This window comes from Oncorhynchus nerka, linkage group LG15 (assembly GCF_034236695.1).
Source record: "Oncorhynchus nerka isolate Pitt River linkage group LG15, Oner_Uvic_2.0, whole genome shotgun sequence".
In the NCBI taxonomy this organism is placed as follows: Eukaryota; Metazoa; Chordata; class Actinopteri; order Salmoniformes; family Salmonidae; genus Oncorhynchus; species Oncorhynchus nerka.
In genome coordinates this window covers 62,343,980-62,368,167 of record NC_088410.1, presented here as the reverse complement: position 1 = coordinate 62,368,167, position 24,188 = coordinate 62,343,980, and the positions used below count along the sequence as shown (strand labels likewise).

At 44.2% G+C, this 24,188-nt stretch overlaps 1 protein-coding gene across 1 annotated transcript in view; it reads right to left on the bottom strand.

The window, feature by feature from the left end:
• Nucleotides 1-1,336: 1,336 nt before the first annotated feature.
• timeless (timeless circadian clock) overlaps nucleotides 1,337-24,188 on the bottom strand; it is a 29,099-nt gene continuing 6,247 nt past the window's right edge. The window contains 31 exon segments of the mRNA XM_029683100.2: nucleotides 1,337-4,991; nucleotides 5,197-5,261; nucleotides 5,346-5,385; nucleotides 5,750-5,996; nucleotides 6,232-6,350; nucleotides 6,520-6,588; nucleotides 6,785-6,938; nucleotides 6,940-7,020; nucleotides 7,166-7,326; nucleotides 7,575-7,657; nucleotides 7,844-7,967; nucleotides 9,568-9,653; nucleotides 9,768-9,913; nucleotides 10,348-10,549; nucleotides 10,768-10,885; nucleotides 11,351-11,448; nucleotides 11,708-11,859; nucleotides 12,263-12,388; nucleotides 12,660-12,829; nucleotides 12,956-13,059; nucleotides 13,239-13,456; nucleotides 16,022-16,198; nucleotides 16,380-16,467; nucleotides 16,812-16,945; nucleotides 17,191-17,346; nucleotides 17,677-17,778; nucleotides 17,921-17,983; nucleotides 20,541-20,655; nucleotides 21,504-21,657; nucleotides 21,908-22,045; nucleotides 22,212-22,287. Of these exon segments, the coding sequence (XP_029538960.2) occupies nucleotides 4,849-4,991; nucleotides 5,197-5,261; nucleotides 5,346-5,385; nucleotides 5,750-5,996; nucleotides 6,232-6,350; nucleotides 6,520-6,588; nucleotides 6,785-6,938; nucleotides 6,940-7,020; nucleotides 7,166-7,326; nucleotides 7,575-7,657; nucleotides 7,844-7,967; nucleotides 9,568-9,653; nucleotides 9,768-9,913; nucleotides 10,348-10,549; nucleotides 10,768-10,885; nucleotides 11,351-11,448; nucleotides 11,708-11,859; nucleotides 12,263-12,388; nucleotides 12,660-12,829; nucleotides 12,956-13,059; nucleotides 13,239-13,456; nucleotides 16,022-16,198; nucleotides 16,380-16,467; nucleotides 16,812-16,945; nucleotides 17,191-17,346; nucleotides 17,677-17,778; nucleotides 17,921-17,983; nucleotides 20,541-20,655; nucleotides 21,504-21,657; nucleotides 21,908-22,004 (3,792 nt within the window). The 5' untranslated portion in view covers nucleotides 22,005-22,045; nucleotides 22,212-22,287 and the 3' untranslated portion in view covers nucleotides 1,337-4,848.

Below are 24,188 nucleotides of genomic sequence, written 5' to 3'. Positions count from 1 at the left end.
GGTATTGCCTGTTGCATTCAAATTTGGGACTCGAAGGGGGAGGTGGAGGCAGGCTAGGCTTAGAAGGGATTGAGTTTGTCTTCTACAATAAAAACAATAATAATAATACTAATTGAGAATAGATTATAGAAAATATGGAAACGATTATAGATAATAGATAGGCTATAATATATAATACATGTGTAATAATTTACAGTAGGCCTACTGCACTTGTGTGTGTGTAAGAGAGACGTTTTCAATAGAGCCGATTTTCTAATTGGGTGATTTGAACACAAACAATGTAAGCGACAAGACAATAAATTAAGAACAGGCAGGGGATCCTGCTTGCACATGGGGGGGATGGAAGGAGATATTGGCAAAATACCCCACCTCCCAACCATCAAAAATCAACAGATAATGTATCACTTTTCATGACAAACCTCAACCCTGTTGCAAACTATACCACCACCACCCTCCTACTACACCTAGCCATAGCAGCATTATCACCAATACCTTTATTACATTGAGGACTCTAACCCTTAACCCCTTTCTCGTGACCTGGGGTTAATCTGTCTGAAAACCAACTGATTATAAATCAGTCACCCACTGAAACAAAGCCTTTACAACTTTTGCTTTCCAAAATGTCCTCTGTTTGTATATATTTATCTTGTTTTTAGGGGAGCAGTGTTCAAGGACGCAATCTAATTTAAACTGAATTGTCTTTATACACAACCAATTTTAAGACAAATATAAGTAAACCTAGAACGTCGCATTTCCTTGTGTCATTTCTACATTTTCCTAAATAAAACAAACTCAAGAGGACATCTGCACACAATGACGCACTGTATTGCTCAAGAAGCTGAAGTACAGTATCATTCGGTGAACAGTATTTGATTGTAGTGTAGGTGTGGTCATTGTAATATTAAACCCTCATCTCTCTGTTCTGCAATGTTTATAAAAGATCTGTGGCTGGATTTACTTCACCTGGGTTTGACTTGAAGCGATGTCATTCTGCATTCTTCTCTCTAAGCTCTGTACAGTCCTGGGGTTTCAGTGCCATTACAGACAGGCAGCATGGCCAGACGTAGAGTCTATAGTGGGTCGACACGTTGGAGCAGTAAGTTGGTGTTCTGTACTGTAGCCTATACACATGGCACACATATGGGTACACAAGAAGAAGGGGGATTTGATGTTCATATTTACAAGGCATTCTGTTTGACTGGAGGTGCAAAGGCTTTGAACGGCCTATAAAACAACAGCTTTTCTGTACTGCACAGGGAGGTGGGAAGTTCAGTCAACTTGAAGAGTAAATGAGTTCATGAGGGAACAGAACACTTCTAGAAAGAAAACAGCTAACAGCTTTTAATAAATCTTTATTTAACTAGGCAAGTCAATTAAGAACACATTTTTATTTACAATGACAGCCTGCCAAGAGGCAAAAGGCCTCCTGCGGGGACGGGGGCTGGGAATTAAAAATAAAAATGTATGACAAAACACACATCACGACAAGAGAGACACCGCAACACTACATGAAGAGAGACCTAAAGACACCAGCACCGCATGGGAGCAACACATAACACTACATGGTGGCAGCAACACATGACAACACAGCATGGTAGCAACACAACATGACAACCACACGGTAGAAACAACATGGTACAAATATTGTTGTCTGTGCCTAACAAAGTGCGAATAGGTAGACACAACACATCACGCAAATCAGCCACAAGTGTAATTAAGAGTGTCCATGATTGAGTCCGAATGTAGAGATGGAGATAAAACTGTTCAGTTTGAGTGTTTTCTTTGCAGCTCGCCCCAGTCGCTAGCTGCAGCGAACTGAAAAGAGGAGCGGCCCAGGAATGTATGTGCTTTAGGGATCTTTAACAGAATGTAACTGGCAGAACGGGTGTTGTATGTGGAGGATGAAGGTTGCTTGCAGTAGGTATTGCAGATATAGGGGAGTGAAGCTTAAGGTTTTTTTTATAAAGAAGTAGTAACTAGAGGGTCTTGCGTCAGGTATAGAGATGGACAGTTTACAGAGATGTGTCCTATAAGGATCATTGGTGGTAAATCTGATGGCCGAATGGTAAAGAACATCTAGCCGCTCGAGAGCACCCTTACCTGCCGATCTATAAATTACGTCTCTGTAATCTAGCATGGTCATCAGAATCAGGGTTAGTTTGGCAGCTAGGGTGAAAGAGCGAGCACATTTTTAAGATGTATTATTTAACTAGGCAAGTCAGTTAAGAATGAATTCTTATTTACCCCGACCAAACCCAGACGACGCTGGGCTAATTGTGTGCCGCTTTATGGGACTCCCAATCACAGCCGGATGCGATACAGCCTGGATTTGAACCAGGGACTGTAGTGACGCCTCTTGCACGGAGATGCAGTGCCTTAGACGGCTGCGCAACTTGGGAGCGTTAGAGGAAACCAAGTCTAGGTTTAACTTTAGCCTGCAGCTTGGATATGTGCGGAGAGAAGGACAGTGCACCATCTAGCCATGCTCCCAAGTACTTGTATGAGGTGACTACCTCAAGCTCTAAACCCTAAGAGGTAGTTATCACACTGATGGGGAGGGGGTCATTCTTCTTACTGAACCACATCACCTTTGTTTTGGAGGTGTTCAAAACAAGGTTAAGGGCAGAGAAAGCTTGTTGGACAAAAACAAAGCTTTATTGTAGAGCGTTTAACACAAAATCCGGAGAGGAACCAGCTGAGTATAAGACTATCATCTACATATACATGGATGAGAGAGCTTCCTACTGCCTGAGCTGTTGTTAATGTAAATTGAGAAGAGCGTGGGGCCTAGGCTCAAGCCTTGGGGTACTCCCTTGGTGACAGGTAGTGGCTGAGAAAGCAGATGTCCTGACTTTACACAGTGCACTCTTTGAAAGAGGTAGTTCGCAAACCAGGCCAATGACCCCTCAGACACAAATTCTCCTTAGCTGACCCACAAGAATGGTCTACATTAACAAACCGTCGGCCAAGTCAATAAAAATAGCGGTACAACATTGCTTAGAATCAAAGGCAATGGTGACATCATTTAGGACCTTTAAGGTTGCAGTGACACATCCATAACCTGAGCAGAAACCCGATTGCATTCCAGAGAGAATACTATAGACATCCCTAAAGTGTAACAACAAAATAAACAATGAATTTGATCTAGTATACTACTCTATTGGTTATTTACATCCCTCATTGGCCCCCCCAAAAAAGTCTATATTTAATATCTGGGTCCTCATTCTTATAACAGGACACACAACCGTAGTGTTTGTACAGGCCCAGACCACTCCTGTGCCTCTCCCATCCCGGCTCTGGATCTGTGGGATAGGGGCTTGACCGGATGCTAGCGACAGGAAGTGGCTAACATGCTCCAGATGTAAGGACCAGAGGGACAACCCCCACCGCAGCTGGGAAAGGTGGGAGACCAGACCCTGACGGTAAAGACTGGGATCCCTCTGAACCCACCCACTTTCTTCCCTTCCTAACAGCAACATGGTCTAGGGAAATAGAGATACAGCAAGTACAGGTAGAACCAGTAAAAAGACAGACAAATTAAGCCAACAGTACAGAATTGTTATTTTGCTCATTTGAGATAATGAACAAGGGGGTAGTCAGTAAAGATTAGGGAGGTTGAAATGTTGAAGGATTATGAATAAAAATGCACCAAATCTATTCAGTAGGAGAGAAATACTTTTAACATTGGTTCTTTCATCCACTGAAATATTTCCTGTTTTGCCCGATTAAATCCACCAGGAAATTGAGTTGGTGGTTGACAGAATCTACTCTACACAGTAAAACAATGAAATGTGCCTCCTAGTGGTGAAAAGGGCACAGTGCTGGTATGTGAAATCAGCATGAGTGGATGAGCCGACGCAACAAACGTTTCACTCACATTTCATTACTTTTTTTGTTTGTTTAATCATCAACTTATGCAGGTTTTACCCTGAACTCTAACATGAGAAACTACTTTCTGAAAACAGCTTTTTAAAAACAGCAGATATATTTCCCAGGTGTTTAGTAATCTGCTGATTACTGAACACCTGCAGTTGAAACAATCTTGAGTTTATATAATTTGCTTCCCAAATGGAATAGGGTGCCATTTGGGACACATACACGGATAGAACAACCTAGTTTGAGGTAACACATTCTAAAACCTGGGCATTGACCGTACAATCCCTATATTGGCTTGGCTGGTCCTTTGAAATGAATACAAAACATTGAAGGATACTCAAAAAAGAGATTGAAGAATATAAACGACAAAAACATTTTAAAAAAAACATCCTACACTTCCTCATACTGCAAGACATCATTACTGCCAAAAACAAAATAAACACCATGGTGTGTTCTTATAAGCATGTGAAAACAGTGGATACAATAAGCGACCAGACCACACAACCAACCAGTCGTTTTAACCACCTTAATTATACAATAGCCTTACCATCCGCTCCTTACAACAACGATTAAACAAACACATGGAAATATTTAGAATGAATTAACAGTGAGCTGTCAATCAGGAATAGAATCTTTTCCAAATTGGTTAGTACAGGCAAAGGGGGAGGAGTCATCAACGCACCATGTTACCTAAAAACCTGGGGTTCTCTCCCTCTCTGGTCTTTTGTCTGAGAAGACTTGTATACCGCCTTCTCTGAGAAATATTTGGTAAGTGAGGGTCCATGTTCCCCATCCTCAGTCTACACACAACCCCATAGAGGCATGGTGTATGATGATGCTTCAATCAAATTGGGTCCAAATGGATGCCTCACATTGTTGGTGGATGAGGTGAGCTTTTCCCTTTCTCTGTAAAGCACATACGTGGAAAAGCGCTATACAGAATAAATCTAAATCAAACTGAAGACTTCTCCTCTAATCATCTTCATCATCGTCAATCAGGACCCTCTGTCGTTTGCGCTTGGCAGGGGCGGAGTGCGCCTCCCTGTCTGAGTCAGCGCCCCTGTCTGAGTCAGCGCCCCCGTCTGCCCCCAGGTCCATAGTGAGAGGAGAGTCCTCTGTCAGAAGAGGAGACGGCAGTGTTAGCAATACAGCCCCATGTTTAAATGTCGTAGTAAATAATCTTTAAGCCTGGATGCCAGTCCGTTTCTTCTTTAACAAACAGCAGTCATTGCCTAAACAGACTGGCACCCAGGCTATCATTTCTAGTTTATGGGTAAAAAACTAATATGACTAGATTATGATTAGACGACAGCACAGTACCTTCATCCTCATCACTGTCCAACACCACTCGGCTTCTCTTGGTGGAGGTCTTCTTCTCTGAAGATCTGTGATGGTAAAGGAGAAGAGAAAAGTCAGAACAGAACATGCAGAGATATGCTATTACATAATAGAATGGAGAAGTGTCTCACCTATGAGGTGCACTGTCTGAATCCTCAACAGGTGTGAAATCTGGGAAAAGACAAAATGTCATGGTAGATATAAGTGGGTGTTTCCGAATATAAAGTAGTTATTCATTTTCCCATTTTTAGTAAGACAAAATAGCAGCCGTATTAAACTTAGAAATGTGTAAAGAGTTTGATGGAAATATTACCTTGTCTCTTAATAAAGTCACGGTTAACAAAGCAACAATGTCAGATCAATCCTACCAGACCTCCACCGTTAATCAGTTACAAGAGGTATAAACTGAGTAGGAGATAACAGCTAATATATAGCGCACTTCTTTGAACCAGGGCACATAGGGTTCTGGTCAAAACTAATGCACTATATAGTGAATAGGGTGCCATTTCAGACAACCAATGTCTAATCTGCTGACCTGTGTGTTCTGCTGAGGCAGAGGGCTGTTTCATCTTGCGGGCCAGCAGCAGGGCTCGGAGGGCCTGGGCTCTCTGCTCGTGAGAGTCTGCCTCCCCCTGCTGCTGTTCCTGGACGGGGCTCCCTGGGGTTGGCTGTTCCGACTCCTCTGCACCCGCTGCTAGGGCATCCTGACTGGGGCTAAGGACCTCTGCCGCTCCCCTCAGCTGGGATGGTCTCATCTGGGCTGGGATCCTCCAGAATGACTCCTAATCGATCACCAGACACACAGAGGAAATGTATTACCTATACAGTAGTCTATGGGAAAGCATGTTGAAAAACATCACTTCACTGCCTTTTATAAATGCAACTTTCTCAAAGTTTCAGTGCCTCATATCAGCCAAATCTTGCATATAAGTAATTAAATTGAGGATTATTCCTATAATTTTAATCATGTGGGTAGGACAAAAAATATAGAAATAACAGTTCTCTCCTAGAGCCAACCTGTTCATCAGCTGGTGCTCGGACCCCTATTTTCCGTAGTAACCTCTGAAAGCTCTTTTTCTCCATGGCATCCTCGTTCTCCTCAGTCAGAGGGACAATTGGCACGGGCTGAAACAAGCCTGATGGCGAAAATAGAACGTTAACTACCACAATAAATCACACATTTCCTCAACCACACTTCAAGAATGCAGCAATTCACATTGATAAAGAAATGCAAAATGCTCAATGCTGCGTTGTTTCCCCCAATATTTTTTAGGTTACATTTTTTCAAAGTGGATTATCACTCACCTTCTTCCTCGCGGTGATCTGCCGTTCTGTTCAGGCAGTTCTGTAGCCACAACAGGGGTCCTGACATACCTGTTACGAAATACAGCTTTAGGGACCATTTATCAACTGTTGACCAACACCAACTGTTATGTGGCCTTTCCCATATTAAATCTTCTTTGATTAGCTTGTGTGATGTTAAAATGAAAAGAACATCGTACTATACTGACACACAGGAGGGGTAGTCTGTATTGAAAACGTACTGTAAACATGAATGCTCTGCTCTCACCTTCCTGCCGTAGAGTGTACACCATGGTCCTCAGACTGGCATTCTTCTCAACCATGCTCTCCCTCTCTGCCATCCAGCTTTTCCTCCCTCTGGCTGCCGGAGCCTGTCTCTCCCCCTCGCTCTCCTCTTCGTCTTCTTCCTCCTCCTCCCCCCCCCTCCTCCTCCTCCTCCTCATCTTCGTCCATGGGCTCTTCGGTTAGACCTCCAGGGAGATGAGCCAGGAACTCTTCTTCAGTCTAACAGATTACACACAAATACTTTAATAATAGTGGTGTTAGTTTTATGACATTTCTAGATCGCCAGCCTATTCTAGAATATTGGACACCCAGTATTACAATTAATGACAAAAAAAAAAAAAAAGGTTAAATAAATTAATGTCACCATTCCCATCGCGGCACTCTTCCCTGGAGCGTTAGGGTTGCGCCGTCTCTTCTTGTGGAGTTCCCGTCGGTCGGAGACCAGGCCCATGCTGAGCAACTTCTCCACCGTGCGGGCCCGGGAACGTTTAGCCGTCACCTTTTTCAGGATGTTCCCCAGCACATCTACGGAAATGTAACAACCACTCAGAACTGGGTTCAAATGACATCTGAATTCAAAATACTTCAGCTGGGCTTTATTGAGCTTGTCTGGCACAAAGGAATCAATAGAACGGTCACAAAACAGCAAATTCTGAAAGCTTTCCAACACAGGTCTGCAACCATTATCACCATGGAGACAAACAAATATGGCAACCGTTATCGCCATGGTCACATGGTATAGCATGGGAATCAAGGGCGCCTTCAGAACGTACCATCGGAGTCTCTGAACTCCTCAAACAGCATCTGTAGCTCTTCTTCCTGCTCCTCTGTCCACAGAACAATACGAGTGCCTTTCCTTCAGGGATGTCAAATCAGAAGCTATAGGTCAGGCTGTGTCCTTTCCATAATCTAACTAGCACTGACAAGTAAACAGTACGTTACATCTACGGACATTAATATGGAATAGGTTCTCTATGGTAAAAGCTATCAAGTGACAGGATGTAGCCTAGACATGAAGTCCCCTTGAATGACACTGACTAACCTCTGTTTCTTCAGTTCTTTTACACTGTCCACCAGTCCCATCGCCACCAACTGGGCCACCACCTGCCGACGCGTACGGGTGGTGTTGCTAAGCAACGGCAGCAGAGTCTCAACAATGTCAGGCACTGTGATAGAGCGGGAGTCAAAGGTTCAGAGACAATATGGGACAAGCATTCATGAACATACATTACCAGTCAAAAGTTTAGACACAATCATTCCAGGGGTTTTCTTTATTTTTTACATCGTAGAATAATAGTGAAAACATCAAAACTATTAAATAACACATGGAATCATGTAGTAAACAAAAATATGTGTTAAAACAAATGAAAATATATAATATATTTGAGATTCTTCAAAGTAGCCACCATTTAACTTGATGACAGCTTTGCACACTCTTGGCATTCTCTCAACCAGCTTCAATTAACAGGTGTGCCTTGTTAAAATTTATGGAATTTCTTTTAATGCATTTGAGCCAATCAGTTGGGTTGTGACAAGGTAGGGGTGGTATACAGAAGATGGCCATATTTAGTAAGAGACCAAGTCCATATTATGGCAAGAACAGCTCAAATAAGCAAAGAGAAATGACAGTCCATCATCACAAAGACACCTTTCTTCAAGTGCAGTCGCAAAAAACCATCAAGCACTATGATGAAACTGGCTCTCATGAGGACTGCCACAGGAAAAGAAGACCCAGAGTTACCTCTGCTGCACAGGATAAGTTCATTAGAGTTACCAGACTCAGAAATTGCAGCCCAAATAAAATCTTCAGAGTTCAAGTAACAGACATCTCAACGTCAACTGTTCAGAGGGGACTGCGTGAATCAGGCCTTCATGGTCAAATTGCTACAAAAAAAACACTGCCAACCATTAATAAGAAGAAGAGACTTGCTTGGGCCAAGAAACATGAGCAATGGACCTTAAACCGGTGGAAATCTGTCCTTTAGTCTGATGAGTCCAAATTTTAGATTTGTGTTTCCAACCGTCATGTCTTTTTGAAAGGTAAAGTAGGTGAACGGATGATCTCCGCATGTGTGGTTCCCACCGTGAAGCATGGAGGAGGTGGTGTGATGGTGCTTTGCTGGTGACACTGATTTATTTAGAATTCAAAACACACTTAACCAGCATGGCTACCACAGCATTCTGCAGCGATACGACATCTGGTTTGCGCTTAGTGGGACTATCATTTGTTTTTAAAACAGGACAATGACCCAACACACCTCCAGGCTGTGTAAGGGCTGTTTGACCAAGAAGGAGAGGGATGGAGTGCTGCATCAGATGACCTGGCCTCCACAAATCACCTGACCTCAACACAATTGAGATGGTTTGGGATGAGTTGGACCAGAGTGAAGGAAAAGCATTTTGTAATTGGGAACACCAACACGGTTGAAAAAGCATTCCAGGTGACAACCTCATGAAGCTGATTGAGAGAATGCAAAGTGTGTTCAAAGCTGTCACAAAGGCAAAGTACTTTGAATCTCAAATATATTTTGGTTTGTTTAACACTTTTTTGGTTACTACATGATTCCATATGCGTTATTTCATTGTAGAATCAAAACTATGTAGAAAATAGTAAAAATAAAGAAAAACCCTTGAATGTGTAAGTGTGTCCAAACCTTTGACTGGTACTGTATGTATGGGATGACTATGCCATAAAACACCAGATAGATGAAAGGATTGGTGATAAAAGTACAGGAAATTCAGAGGGGAGTGATGTCCTTTGTTTACCTTCAGAGTCGCGGTGCTCCTCGTAGAGTGTTCGCAGCTCATCCTCTTCCTCTGGCGTCCATTTTGCTTTCTTATTAGACCCCTCTCTGAGACGAGCATGAGAACAATAAATGACTTTTAAAAAATGGACACCTTGAAAAGCATTAAGTGTAGGAGAACACAGACACTTATTTAATTGACACCCAGGCGCACACACACACCCTTCTCCAGGCTTGCTGTAGCCCTCTGTCATCTCGCGGGCAGCTCCCACACTCTTCCAGAAGAGCAGCTCTACAAAAGCCTTGTTGTTTTTAGCCGCCAGGGCAAAGAAACGGTTCAGCACAAACTTAGCAAAGGTCACCAGCTCCTGTAGGGGGAAAGAGAAAAATATTGGAACATGTAAGTGTATTAGATTCCATGTGCCTTGGTTACGGGATTTTAAATCCGAAGGGACTTGATATGTAATTTGAGTTACATGTGAGTATCTCCGGTAAAGATTCAGACCATCATTAGCCTGAAGCTGGTCCGCTCGCTTACAAATGCACTCGTCTTTTCAGTTCATCGGTTCATTAATCAACTTCAAAACGGCATCACAATCATTCCTCCCCTACGTGTGAGATTACACGAGAGAGCTCCCAGGGTAGCACCCATCTACCCCAGTGTTTTGGTGGTTCAGGTTCATTTATCAGGCACAAAATAGACCGAAACAGAGAGGGACTAGCTGAACTTGTCTAATAAACACTATTTTAATTTTGCAACATTTTGCTACGGTGTTCCCTAATGAACGGGACCCTGGTTAACCTTATAGGCAGTGGCAGCAGGGTCTCCTAGGATCTTGTTGAAGAGGCAGAAGACAGAAAGCTGGAAAAGCAGGGCGTCCATCTTAAGGTCGACGGCCAGGCGGTGCAGCATGCGTGTGATGCAGTGGTTGGTGTGGGGGGAGTTCTGGGAGTAAGACCGGAGCAGGAGCAGGTAGGGACGTACGATGTTGGGGTTGGCAAACCTGGTATGCAGGGCACATTGGGCAGTGAAGAGTTAAAACGGTCAGTGTTATCACAGGGCAAATGGAGTGTCTGGTGCTTATTCATTACAGTTTTAACATGTTCTGTTTTATAAATGTTTTTATCACTAGTTCTTCGTATTCAGGAGACTGAAACGGAGGCCCCGGTGATGCAAATCTGAGATCACATGTACTGTAAACACTGAATTTGTGTCCCTCACCTCTTGATGAAGTCCAGGAAGTTGAACTCCGTCTCAGACACGCGTACAGACTCCAGCTCTTCCTCCTCCTCCAACTCTCCATCCTCCTCCTCCATCCCAGGTTCAGGGGGAGGTGGCCCTCAAAACAAAACAGTGTTTCTTAATCTACTTTATTTTTGTAGATATTAATGCATCTGCTAATATACACGTCAGATTAAATCATATCGATCCCATATTTGATAAATTACCAGACCAGTGATGTAGTCAAGTCACCAAACCTCGAGTCCAAGTCGAGTCCCAAGTACCTAGTGTTCGAGTCCAAGTCCTTTATACTTGAGTCACTTGGTATTACTAAAAGCTGCAGTCCAACCATTTTTAAAGGTAGACTTTGTTACATTGTTGCACATTTGTAAGGCTAACTACATAATACAGCTATATAACATTTGCTGTTGTAGCTAGTATGTTTAATTATACAAAAGAGAGATTTTCTGACAAAGTCACCACTGGTCGAGTCCTAGTCGAGTTACTTGTCATGACAATTGTCAATCAAGTCAGAGTCGAGTCCTGGACTCGAGTACTACAACAGTGCCACAGAGACACTCACTGGGCAGATTGGCAATGAGGATCTGTTTGAGGAGCTCCAGTTCCTCCTCTGGCTCCACATCAGCTGAACCAAACACATCTCCCTCTGGCCACACCTCCCTATGATAGAAATATAGAAAGAAAATTATGACAACCACCATGTTTGTTATTGTAAAGTGAATGGCCCAAAAAGTAGCCTCAGATCAAAATGCTGTTTTGACTATTGGTGGATCGACCCACGTGGATGTAGGGCACTTTGAGTTTAAGAAAAGCACTACCAAAATAAATAATATTGTAGTGTTCAATGGCGGATGCATCTAAAACTGATTTTCCCAAAATAACTCTATGAGAACAGAGTCAGATTGAGTGTGTGACTGACCTCGCGGCTCGTAGCAGGCCCAGAGCCTCAGGGCCCAGTCTGTTGAGCAGGGTATCCTGGACACGCACCATGGCCTCAGTCCTCTGCTCCTCCAGGGGAGTCTCAGACGCAGCGTCAAATGGCACAGCGCCCTCTGTCAGAGCCTCCGACAACTGCAGCCATACAGACAGACCCAGATTTAGCACTCAGCAACACACTAGGGCTGCATCTCAATAGATTAAACAATCTTCCTCTACTTGTCTCCTGTCCTCCATCTGCACTGATCTACACATACAATAGGGGAAAGCCATATGGCATTTGCTTTCACCAGTGAATATTATGAAGGAAACGAGACAGGGAGAGGAAGCCACTTTAGACAACTGAGATGCACCCATGAACTCCTCCCTAGCTGTCTGTTAACAGTGTAATGCTACAACATGAAGCCATGAAAGCACCAAGCAACAATCTGCCTCAGTAAATGGAATGGAGTCTGGTGGTGAGTAGACAAGACAAGCTAGCTGCTCCAGGTGTTAACTGTCCCCTGGCTGATCCCCAAGGCTGATCCCCAACAGTGACCTGAAAGTTAGTGGCCCTCAGCTCCTCTGCCACGGCCCCCCACGTCTCCTCCAGTGCCTCGGGGGTGGTCTCTGCTGCAGTCGGATTCTTCCGGCCCTTAGACTTCTTACGCTTCACACGCTTCCTCTGCAGAAGGAGGGAAGCAGAGTTGGATAACAGAAAATAAATCATATGAAGTGGAACTGAATCGACATATAGCCAGATACCCTTTTTGTAAATAACGAACTGTAGGGCTGTCATTTGATGCATGTTCAAGTCAACAATAATCCATTTTCAGAAACATATTTGACAAATGAAAGTTCAGCAACTTCACTATTTGACAAACTATCACCTTGCACTTATTCCTTTCACCCCTCTAGTGGCCCCTATCTGTCTGTGAGTAGAGAGTGAGGCTCACCTGCACCACCAGGTTGTTGCGTCCCTTGCAGAAGCGCTCCAGCATGCGCAGGAAGAGGTGGGTGGACTCCACCAGGTCCCTGAGGAATGTGCGCGGCTGCTTTGTCTCATCAAACTTCCTCAGCAGGGTCAAGAAGATCTCTCTGTACTCCATCAGGTAGAAAATGTTACCTGGAAGGGAGACACAGAGGATTTAGATGTTTCGTTTAGAAAAATAATGAAAGAGGAAACAAAGAGAAGAGAAGAGGAAACGACAAGAGGTGGAGAGAAGAGCGGAAGACCGGAGAAGCGTCTCACTCTTGATGACGTTCGCGCTCTGTCTGATGTCCTCGTCTCGGGAGCGGTCCATCTCGTTCACCGTCAGCAGCAGCTCCTGATACGCCTTCAGAGCCAGGTGCATCCTGGAAGAAACATGTAAAAATGTATTTCTTACACGTTCAAAGCCAGAGACACACAGAAATGTACAAGCCATCCTCCATGTGGGCTCCATACGGTCCACGATAACATTCAAATTAGACTTCAAAACTTTTAGTGCCAACATGGCTCCCTTAAAAAAAATAACCCTGTTTTCCACACCCACCTACGGGACCAGGACGAGGCCTCCTTGCGGTCGGTGAGCATCATCTCGTAGTAATTGGTGATGTTGCGCTCAATGAAGTGGAAGGCACGGATGGACATTGTCTCGGAGACCAGGTCAGCACGGAAACCGTTGCCGCGGTTAAAGGCCATGAAGAAGCTGAGAGCCCATAGGTAGTAGGTCTCGTCGTGCTGCTGCGCCTGTTCCCTGATCAGTCCCTCCTGTGGAAGCAGACAGAGAGACCAGCTGTGAGTGATGTAGCAAACTGTACTGAGCTCAGATCTGTTTGCATAGATAGGACTGAGAGTCTGTAATGTGACCACTGTGTCTAAACAGGCCTCAAACCACAAGTGTGAAGAATGTTATATTGTGCAACATAGGGCTTTATTCAATCAAAATGTGGTAGCTGAGTTTCTGGGATAAAGTTTTTTATTATTTTTTAACTCCACTATTTCACCATCCAAACACACCTTCTCGCTGTGCAGAAAGAATGTTGCTTTTGACTGGGCCAGGAACCCAGTAACTCAACTTGGATTTAACTGGATTCACAATGTTACACAGCAACATCCAGGAAAATATGGTTACTTTCAGAATTACAGTCAGAGTCCCTGTCTACCAATAATCTCTCCTTCCCAAAGTATGCACTTGTTCACTTCCTTTCAAGGATAAAAAAAAAGACAGACAGACAGACTGGTATATGGGAACTCCCTCTACGTCAGTCTTATTCAAACTTTTTAAGGGGGAACGGAATTGAACAAGAATTGAATGGAAAAATGTATTTACATTTATATACACTGCTCAAAAAAATAAAGGGAACACTAAAATAACACATCCTAGATCTGAATGAATGAAATATTCTTATTAAATACTTTTTTCTTTAAATAGTTGAATGTGCTGACAACAAAATCACACAAAAATGATCAATGGAAATCAAATTTATCAACCCATGGAGGTCTGGATTTGGAGTCACACTCAAAATTAAAGTGGAAACCCACACTACAGGCTGATCCAACTTTGATGTAATGTCCTTAAAACAAGTCAAAATTAGGCTCAGTAGTGTGTGTGGCCTCCACGTGCCTGTATGACCTCCCTACAACGCCTGGGCATGCTCCTGATGAGGTGGCCAATGGTCTCCTGAGGGATCTCCTCCCAGACCTGGACTACAGCATCCGCCAACTCCTGGACAGTCTGTGGTGTAACGTGGCGTCGGTGGATGGAGCGAGACATGATGTACCAGATGTGCTCAATTGGATTCAGGTCTGGGGAACGGACGGGCCAGTCCATAGCATCAATGCCTTTCTCTTGCAGGAACTGCTGACACTCCAGCCACATGAGGTCAAGCATTGTCTTGCATTAGGAGGAACCCAGGGCCAACCGCACCAGCATATGGTCTCACAAGGGGTCTGAGGATCTCATCTCGGTACCTAATGGCAGTCAGGCTACCTCTGGCGAGCACATGGAGGGCTGTGCGGCCCCCCAAAGAAATGCCACCCCACACCATGACGGACCCACCGCCAAACCGGTCATGCTGGAGGATGTTGCAGGCAGCAGAACGTTCTCCACGGCGTCTCCAGACTCTGTCACGTGCTCAGTGTAAACCTGCTTTCATCTGTGAAGAGCACAGGGCACCAGTGGCAAATTTGCCAATCTTGGTGTTCTCTGGCAAATGCCAAACGTCCTGCACGGTGTTGGGCTGTAAGCACAACCCCCACCTGTGGACGTCGGGCCCTCATACCACCCTCATGGAGTCTGTTTCTGACCGTTTGAGCAGACACATGCACATTTGTGGCCTGCTGGAGGTCATTTTGCAGGGCTCTGGCAGTGCTCCTCCTTGCACAAAGGCGGAGGTAGCGGTCCTGCTGCTGGGTTGTTGCCCTCCTACGGCCTCCTCCACGTCTCCTGATGTACTGGCCTGTCTCCTGGTAGCGCCTCCATGCTCTGGACACTACGCTGACAGACACAGCAAACCTTCTTGCCACAGCTCGCATTGATGTGCCATCCTGGATGAGCTGCACTACCTGAGCCACTTGTGTGGGTTGTAGACTCCGTCTCATGCTACCACTAGAGTGAAAGCACCGCCAGCATTCAAAAGGGACCAAAACATCAGCCAGGAAGCATAGGAACTGAGAAGTGGTCCCCACCTGCAGAACCACTCCTTTATTGGGGGTGTCTTGCTAATTGCCTATAATTTCAACCTGTTGTCTATTTGCACAACAGCATGTGAAATTTATTGTCAATCAGTGTTGCTTCCTAAGTGGACAGATTGATTTCACAGAAGTGTGATTGATTTGGAGTTACATTGTGTTATTGCATTATTACATTGCAGAAATTGCTCCTCCATATCTTTTCAATAACCTCAATGATTTTATTTTCAGCTGTTGGAAGCTGGTGTACTAAACAGAAAGCAAGATGCAAAAACATTTACGAATGGGAAACATAGAAGTAGAGCACATAAAAACAGATCTACCGCGTCAAACTTGCTTTCAACAAGAAGAACATCTAGAACTCACATTTATATGCAAATTTGGTCCCGTCGCCCAAAAAGTTACATACTGCAGCTTTAAATCTTGGCAACCCCACTGACCCAGACTTTGAGTACAACTGCTCTAGGCCAGGCCAACACCAATCCAATGCTTTTAAATATGATGAGGAGTAATGAACGAGTACACACTTCAGGAGGAAGGACAGATTATTGTGACGCACACCCTATATTGGGCAGTACACCCCCTCCAGTGTGATAGTCATTTCTTTGGGCATCATGCCGTGTTGTGACCCCTTCTCCTCACCTTGACCAGGTACATGAGGCGATTATAGCAGTTCTCCAGGAAGTCCATGCAGAACTCGCGCAGGAAGAGGCGCACGTTGAGGGCCGAGCGGCGCTTGCCCTCCGAGTCTCGAGCGTGCAGCTTCCGCTTGGGCACACGTCTCACCGCCTTGCCTTCATCGTGGGTGTAGTTCTTGAACTAGGACCGGTAGGATAACGAGAAAGGACAGATTTAACTACTTGACATTTCAGCTCGGAAATGCAAATGTTGGTTTTTCCATTCGTTATAATAGCTTTGACCTTTATCTAGGAAACCTGCTTCAAATGCCAACTCCCCGGCAATACAATTTTGGGGCACTGCTCTAGGATTTCGCACTCACGTTGTGAAGGCCTCGGTGGTAGATCACATCTTTCTCGCCAATGGACTTGAGTCCCTGAACCACATACGAGCCTCCAAAGCGAGAGTGTCTGAAAGAGAGGGAAAGGCATCAGACAATTATTAATTTTGATTTTTTACCTGGCATCTCTCCAGAGCAGTGGAGGCTGCTGAGGGGAGGAAGGCTAATAATAATGGCTGGAATGGAGGAAATGGAATGGCTTCAATCACATAGAAACCATGTATTTTGATTCCATTCCACTTACCCCGCTCCAGCCATTATCACAAGCCTGTCCGCCCCTATTAAGGTACCACCAACCTCCTGTGCTCTAGAGCATATCACACTCTCTTCAACTGCTCTGAGGTCAGATGGTATCTAATCTACCTCTAAAGAGCATGTCTCGCTGAGAAAAACTGCCGAGATCAGTGTAGTTACCGGGTTCCTCTCTGGAGGGTGCGGCTGCGTTTCTCCGCTTGCTCTTTTTGTCGTAGTGCCTCCAGCTCCTGGGCATCTCTCTGTTTCTCCTGAGCTGAACGAGACTGACCCGCACTCACCAGGAGTTCCGGCGTCTGCAGGGAGGGAGAACATAGAATCAGAATCAATAGAATGGACCCTTTCATTAAAAGTCATATTCTGTGGGCTGTGTATCGGCAGCCATATTGGGTGCAGCAGAAGCTGGTATGTTTGATTCATTCTAAGCCTTTTAGATCATAATGCACAAGATTACACAGACAGGTACCTAGTCCTAGATCAGCAACCCTACTCTGCGATACATTATGGATATGGGCCCAGGTGTCTCCCTCTCTGGTCTCACCTGGTCTCTGAACATGAGGGAGATGACCTCCAGCACATGCATGCTCCACTGCTGCTCGCTCTGTGCAGAGGCCAGGAACTTGATCAGGTCGTCTAGACCACTCATGTGGATGGCCCACAGCAGCTTGTCATGCACACTGGCATCATCATCCACGTTCTACAGCCATACCAGAGGAGAAAGGAGGGAGGAAGCAGAAGAGGATAGGACATGGGGAGGAGATAGGGAGAGGAAGAAGAGAAGAGGTAAGAGAGAGAGAAGAGATGCAAGAGAAAGAATTAAAGGATGGGGAGTAGTGAAAGGTAGGAAAACAGAAAAGACACCGTGAGAAAAAGAGAGTTCAATACGATGAGAGATTGACAGATGAACCAAGGCAAAAAACAAACAAAAAAATATATATATATATATTTTTTTATAACTCAGCAGGGTCTGCTGCTTGGGAATGTACCGAATGGGGTCACAGCACGACCTGACACAGTGAACTCTGACCTTCTCCTCGTAGGGGTCAGCGGGGACATGCAGTACATTCCTGACCAGCAGCAGAATCCTCTCAATCAGCAGGTTGTCTTCCTCCTGCCTCTGCTCCCAGTCCTGACCGACAGAGACAGATAAAGGGAGAGAGAATAATTTAACACAGAGCCACTCTTTCGCACTCTTATTTTTTGGAAAAGACCAGGATTATTTGTGGAGGACTCCATTCTGTGGTGTTGTAGTATGAAAGTATAACACTCACCAGTTGCAGCAGGGTGTACAGGGTCTCACTCAGAACTCCAAACACCTTTTCATTGGCAAAAGCCTGAGGAAAGGGAAAGGAGATGAGTCAACCATACACATCATACTGCTACATACAATCATTCCGTATTCCTCCCTCTACCCCTTAGAATGGGCTCAAATAGATCATCACAGAGGATGTGTTCCAAATGGCCCCAATAGAGCTCTGGTAAAAGGTAGTGCACTATAAAAGGGAATACGGTGTAGGTCTGGGAGATTACACACACACACACACACACACACACACACACACTTATACTGAACAAAAACAAATGCAACATGCAAGATTTTACTGAGTTACAGTTCAAATAAGGAAATCAATCAATTGAAATAACTTGAGCAGGCTAATCTATGGATTTCACATGACGGGACAGGGGTGCAGCACCTTGGCAGCCAGGCCTATCCACTGGGGAGCCAGGCCCAGCCAACCACAAAAGGGCTTTATTACAGACATAATCCTCAGCAGCGTTGACATAAGCATTTCTCCTTTGCCAAGATAATCCATCTACATGACAGGTGTGGCATATCAAAACGCTGATTAAACAGCATGATCATTACACCGGTGCACCTTGTGCTGGGGACAATGAAAGGCCACTTTAAAATGTGCAGTTTTGTCACACAATACAATGCCACAGATGTCTCAAGTTTTGAGGGAGCAAGCAATTGGTATGCTCACCTCAGGAATGTCCAGCAGAGCTGTTGCCAAGGATTTTTATGTTAATTTCCCAACCAATAAGCCACCTCGAACTTCGTTTTAGAGAATTTGTCCAACGTCCAACCGGCCTCACAACCACAAGCCACGTGTATGGCGTTGTGTGGGCGAGCAGTTTGCTGATGTCAACGTTGTGAACACCCCATGGTGGTGGGGTTATGGTATGGGCAGGCATAAACTACGGACAATGAACACAATTGCATTTTATCGATGGCAATTTGAATGCATTGTTGTGCATTAATCCACCGCCATGACCTCAGGTTTCAGCATGATAATGCACAACCCCATGTCACAAAGATCTGTACACAATTCCTGAAAGCTGAAAATGTCCCTGTTCTTTCATGGCCTGCACACTCACCAGACATGTCACCCATTGAGCATGTTTTGGATGCTCTGGATTGACGTGTACACAACAGTGAGTTCCAGCCAATCTTTTATTTTACCTTAATTTAACTAGGTAAGTCAGTTAAGAACAAATTCTTATTTACAAAGATGGCCTAGGAACATTGGGTTAACTTGTTCAGGGGCAGGACAGATTTTTACCTTGTCAGCTCGGGGATTTGATCTAGCAACCTTTCGGTTACTGGCCCAACGCCCTAACCACTAGGCTACCTGCCACCCCGATCTCCAGCAACTTCGTACAGCCATTGAAGAGGAGTGGGACAACATTCCACAGGCCACAATCAACAGCCTGATCAGCTCTATGCGAAGGAGATGTCGCATTGCATGATGCAAATGGTGGTCAGCAGATACTGACTGGTTTTCTGATCCACGCCCCTACTTAAAAAAATATATATATCTGTGACCAACAAATGCATATCTGTATTCCCAGCCATGTGAAATCCATAGAATAAGGCCTAATGAATTTATTTCAATGGACTGATTTCCTTATATTAAAACTGTAACACAGTAAAATCTTTGGATATTGTTGCATGTTACGTTTGTATTTAAATTCAGTATAGCCGTCTGTGCAAGGAGCATAGAAATACGTATTTTTTTAAAGGAACTCGCTTAGACATTCTCATTCTGAAAAATAAACATTTTCTTATCCAGGTAGGCCATTTCAACACGTAAACAAAGTCAACAGGCTGTATTCTAAAACAGTTGGAGACAGACAGGAGGGTGTATTCATAACAGTTCAACTGTTCTACCTACCTTGTTAGAAAGCAAACAGATTCAAAAAGGCTAGACTTTAAATCCAAAGATTAGCTGGCTACTCACTAGCAGGGGGCTTGTGTTTGAGAGTCCTGTGTTATTTTTCTATAGTGTCTGCTACCAGAAGTTAGTCAGTATTAGTGGATGTGCATTGTGCGTGGGTCTGGTTACATTTGTAACAAAAAGGACATTTTCATAGATTTGAAAACCAGATCAGTAACTATTGCAAAAAATGTTTTTCTAAAATAATTAAATTATTAGTGGTCTTATGGTTGAAGGCTTATATTTAGGCTACGTATAATTTTACAAGGCCCGAATTCTTTAGATTATTCCTGACTGTTTGAAATGCAGTGTATAGGTGACTTGTTTGAGATTGAGATATATATATATATCAAACAGCTGACAAGAAAAAAAAAACATATATAAATGGGTTAGGGTTAAAAATAGAGATGATTTTTGGGCCATATCACCCCCTTATAGGGTGCCATTTGGGACACACCCATTGGGGCATCAGGTAGTCTAGTGGTTAGTGCGTTGGGCCAGTAACCAAAAGGTTTCTGGATCAAATCCCCGAGCTGACAAGGTACAAATCTGTCGTTCTGCCCCTGAACAAGGCACTGTTCCCTGGTAGGCCGTCATTGTAAATAATAATTTGTTCTTAACTGACTTGCCTAGTTAAATAAAGGTGAAATGTAAAAAATAAAAACACGCCCACCTCCTTATAGGCCTGTAAATAGGATACCACTTCCAGGAAGTGATGTCTGACAGTGGGGTCATCTGGGACTTTCCCAAAGCAGAGCAGTGCAGGTTGGGTAAGGTTGACCATAAGCCTGTGAGGGAACAGAGACAGCATCAGAACCACACTCCAACCAAAACACAACATGATCCAATATCAAACATTCATCCAGGCTTCTAACAACCTGTTCAGGGACGAACTACATTACATATTTTCTAGCTATTTAACTTCATGTACCCGATGCAGTATTGAGGACGTGTGTAGTGTACCCGATGCAGTATTGAGGACGTGTGTAATGTACCCGATGCAGTATTGAGGACGTGTGTAATGTACCCGATGCAGTATTGAGGACGTGTGTAATGTACCCGATGCAGTATTGAGGACGTGTGTAATGTACCCGATGCAGTATTGAGGACGTGTGTAATGTACCCGATGCAGTATTGAGGACGTGTGTAATGTACCCGATGCAGTATTGAGGACGTGTGTAATGTACCCGATGCAGTTTATTTTTTTATATATTTTTTTATTTTACCTTTATTTAACTAGGCAAGTCAGTTAAGAACAAATTCTTATTTTCAATGACGGCCTAGGAACAGTGGGTTAACTGCCTGTTCAGGGGCAGAACGACAGATTTGTACCTTATCAGCTCGGGGGTTTGAACTTGCAACCTTCCGGTTACTAGTCCAACGCTCTAACCACTAGGCTACCATGCCGCAGTATTGAGGATGTGTGTGTAGTGTACCCGATGCAGTATTGAGGGTGTGTGTAGTGTACCCGATGCAGTATTGAGGGTGTGTGTAGTGTACCCGATGCAGTATTGAGGGAGGGAGGGTGTGTGTAGTGTACCCGATGCAGTATTGAGGGTGTGTGTAGTGTACCCGATGCAGTATTGAGGCTGTGTGTAGTGTACCCGATGCAGTATTGAGGGTGTGTGTAGTGTACCTGATGCAGGCGTCAAACAGGGACTTGTCCTGGCTGTGCTGGGTGATAATGGGCAGCAGGTCGTTCTGGAGGATTTGGCCCGCCCCCAGCTGCTGACGGGTGTCCCGCGTGTCATCCTCATGCCGCAGGTACCGGATCAGGTCCTTCACACTCTCTACAGGGGACACACACAGGGTCAGAGTGCATATAATAGCCCTATACACTAATTACATTACTTATTGAGTGCAGTCCAGCCTAGGTCAGATTATCACAAGTAATTTAAGTTGCTTTGACAGTAAATATACTGTAAATCCTCCCTAAACACAGTAATTCATGTCAAGACTGGGTCCTAGTACACAGTACTACCTTAGGCACTGTGTTTATAGCCCAGCAAGTGTTGTTAGCCAGTGTGTGTAGCAGTTCACCTAGACAGTCAGGTTCTTTGTGGTAGGTGTCTCCTTCCAGGTACCCGAGGGCACTGCACGTTGCTAAAAGCTCACAGTTCATCACGTACAAGTCCATACATCACCTGCCTGGCAGGGGAGGAAGACGTGATGCTCAACCTGACACACAGCAATCAGGAAATAGAGAGATATTTGTAATGAGGTGGGGAAGGAAGAAGTCTTATAATATATAGTTCTGGGAAGACTAAAAAGGTGTATACAACACAAAACAAAAATAACTATAGTGAATATATTATGCCCAAAAAAACTAGACTGAATAATTCACCTGTAGGCTAAAAGATCACCTGGATTTCAACAGCAGAACCGAGGTGTTTAGACGTCAGTTCATAGGTCGTTCAAACCTGTAGGAGACAGAGACAGTCAGACATTGTTATATGGCCTTTACCAGTCTACGCACTAGAAACAATTCAGTTCAAACGGTATTAGAAAGTCACAGCCGCAAGGAATAATCAACATAACTACTAGTGCTTTTCTTGGTATATTATTAACTAATAATTGAGCAACAACAAGTCTGGAATTGCAATCTGCATGTTTTTCAATGTGAGAAACTAAGAGCAGATTGAATGTCAAGAGGACATCTTTGCTGCTTGGCCGTGTGTCTCAATTGCTCCCTCTCAAAACACACACTTTTACTGTGACAAGATCCAAGCGGACAGTCTTGAGTTGAAAGGCATACTGTCAAATCACACTTACGGACAATTCCAGCAGAGCGACCTGATCCAGGATTAGCCCAGAGTACAGGACCTAGTGACATTAACCATCTGACCTCATCCGGTCAGCGACTTCAAGTAAACAGAACAGTAACATCCTTAGGAAATGGAGTGGATGAGAAGCAGCCTTTTGTTTTGTACACGGAACAGCTCATGCATCCCTGCTCTCCTCTGAATTGTGAGATGGGCTATGGCCATTTTAAAAGAGAGATTCTCTTTCAGCTTCTGGCTAACCTGGTTATGTAGGCAAACTGGAAATGGAAATGAACCATGAACAGGACTACAAGTTCTCACAGTTCCACGTTTTTACCGCTACACGGGCATACGAAGGACTACTCCACTTGAAATGAGACTCCCATCAGCTCGTCTAGGCTTCTTCACACACCTAGTACTGCTACATTCTATAGAACACCCACATCAACCCGATTGACCAGCTCTTATGAGACTGCCAGTGAGAACCTCTATTCCTCTAAGCACTAACAAAGCAGTGAGACGAGGGGCAACCCAGCGGAGAATGACTGACCCCTCTCATTGAAGCTACGGGAAATTTAAACAGGATCCCCCATTATAATGAATGGAAAAATGGCAATATTTGTGGTCAATCTTCATGTAAATTAAATCGAAGACAATCATGGTACCAATTATTGCTTCTTACACCAGATGTGTGTCCTTGAACCTATTATTTTTTTATTCGCACACAGAAGTAGTTAAGGATAATTTAGTTGCTAATGGCAGTCAGAAGTGGCCTTCACCTTCAGTTACTCAATGAGAGGGGGCAGCACCGAGCTAGCCTGCAACGTCACTTACTGGGCATGTTATGTCTCCGTGAGACGCCATCTTAACGTACTTAATTTGGCTTCAATGCGCAATTGAGTCTTTACATAGGAATGAATGGTGTCACGTGATCGGTGGCTTTGTCCATTCATACAGTACACCGAGTATACAAAACATTAAGAACAACTACTTTTACCATGGCATAGACTGACCAGGTTAAACCAGGTGAAAGCTTAGATCCCTTATTGATGTCACTTGTTAAATCCACTTTAAAAATCAGTGTAGATGAAGGGGAGACCAGTTAAAGAACGATTATCAAGCCTTGAGACATGGATTGTGTATGTGTGCCATTCAGAGGGTGAATGGGCAAGACAACATTTACGTGCCTTTGAACGGGGTATGGTAGTAGGCGCACACCGGTTTGTCACACTCAACAGTTTCCTGTGTGTATCAAGAATGTTCCACTACCCAAAGGACATCCAGCCTACTTGACACTGTGGGAAGTATTGGAGTCAACACCATCTACGATGTAACAACTAATAACTGCAATGTTATAACCCAGTAATAGGCTATTTTGGCTCACAATTTCAAATATAAATCAATATGGGAAAATGAATCTGGGTCTAACTCAAATCTGTAAACAAAGGCCATCATCTCCAAGACGCAGTAACGGTTTACTTCACATAGCCTAAATGTTCTCAGGTGTGAGTGAACCTATAATTCCACACTTCAAGTAATTCTAGCAAACCAAGAACCTT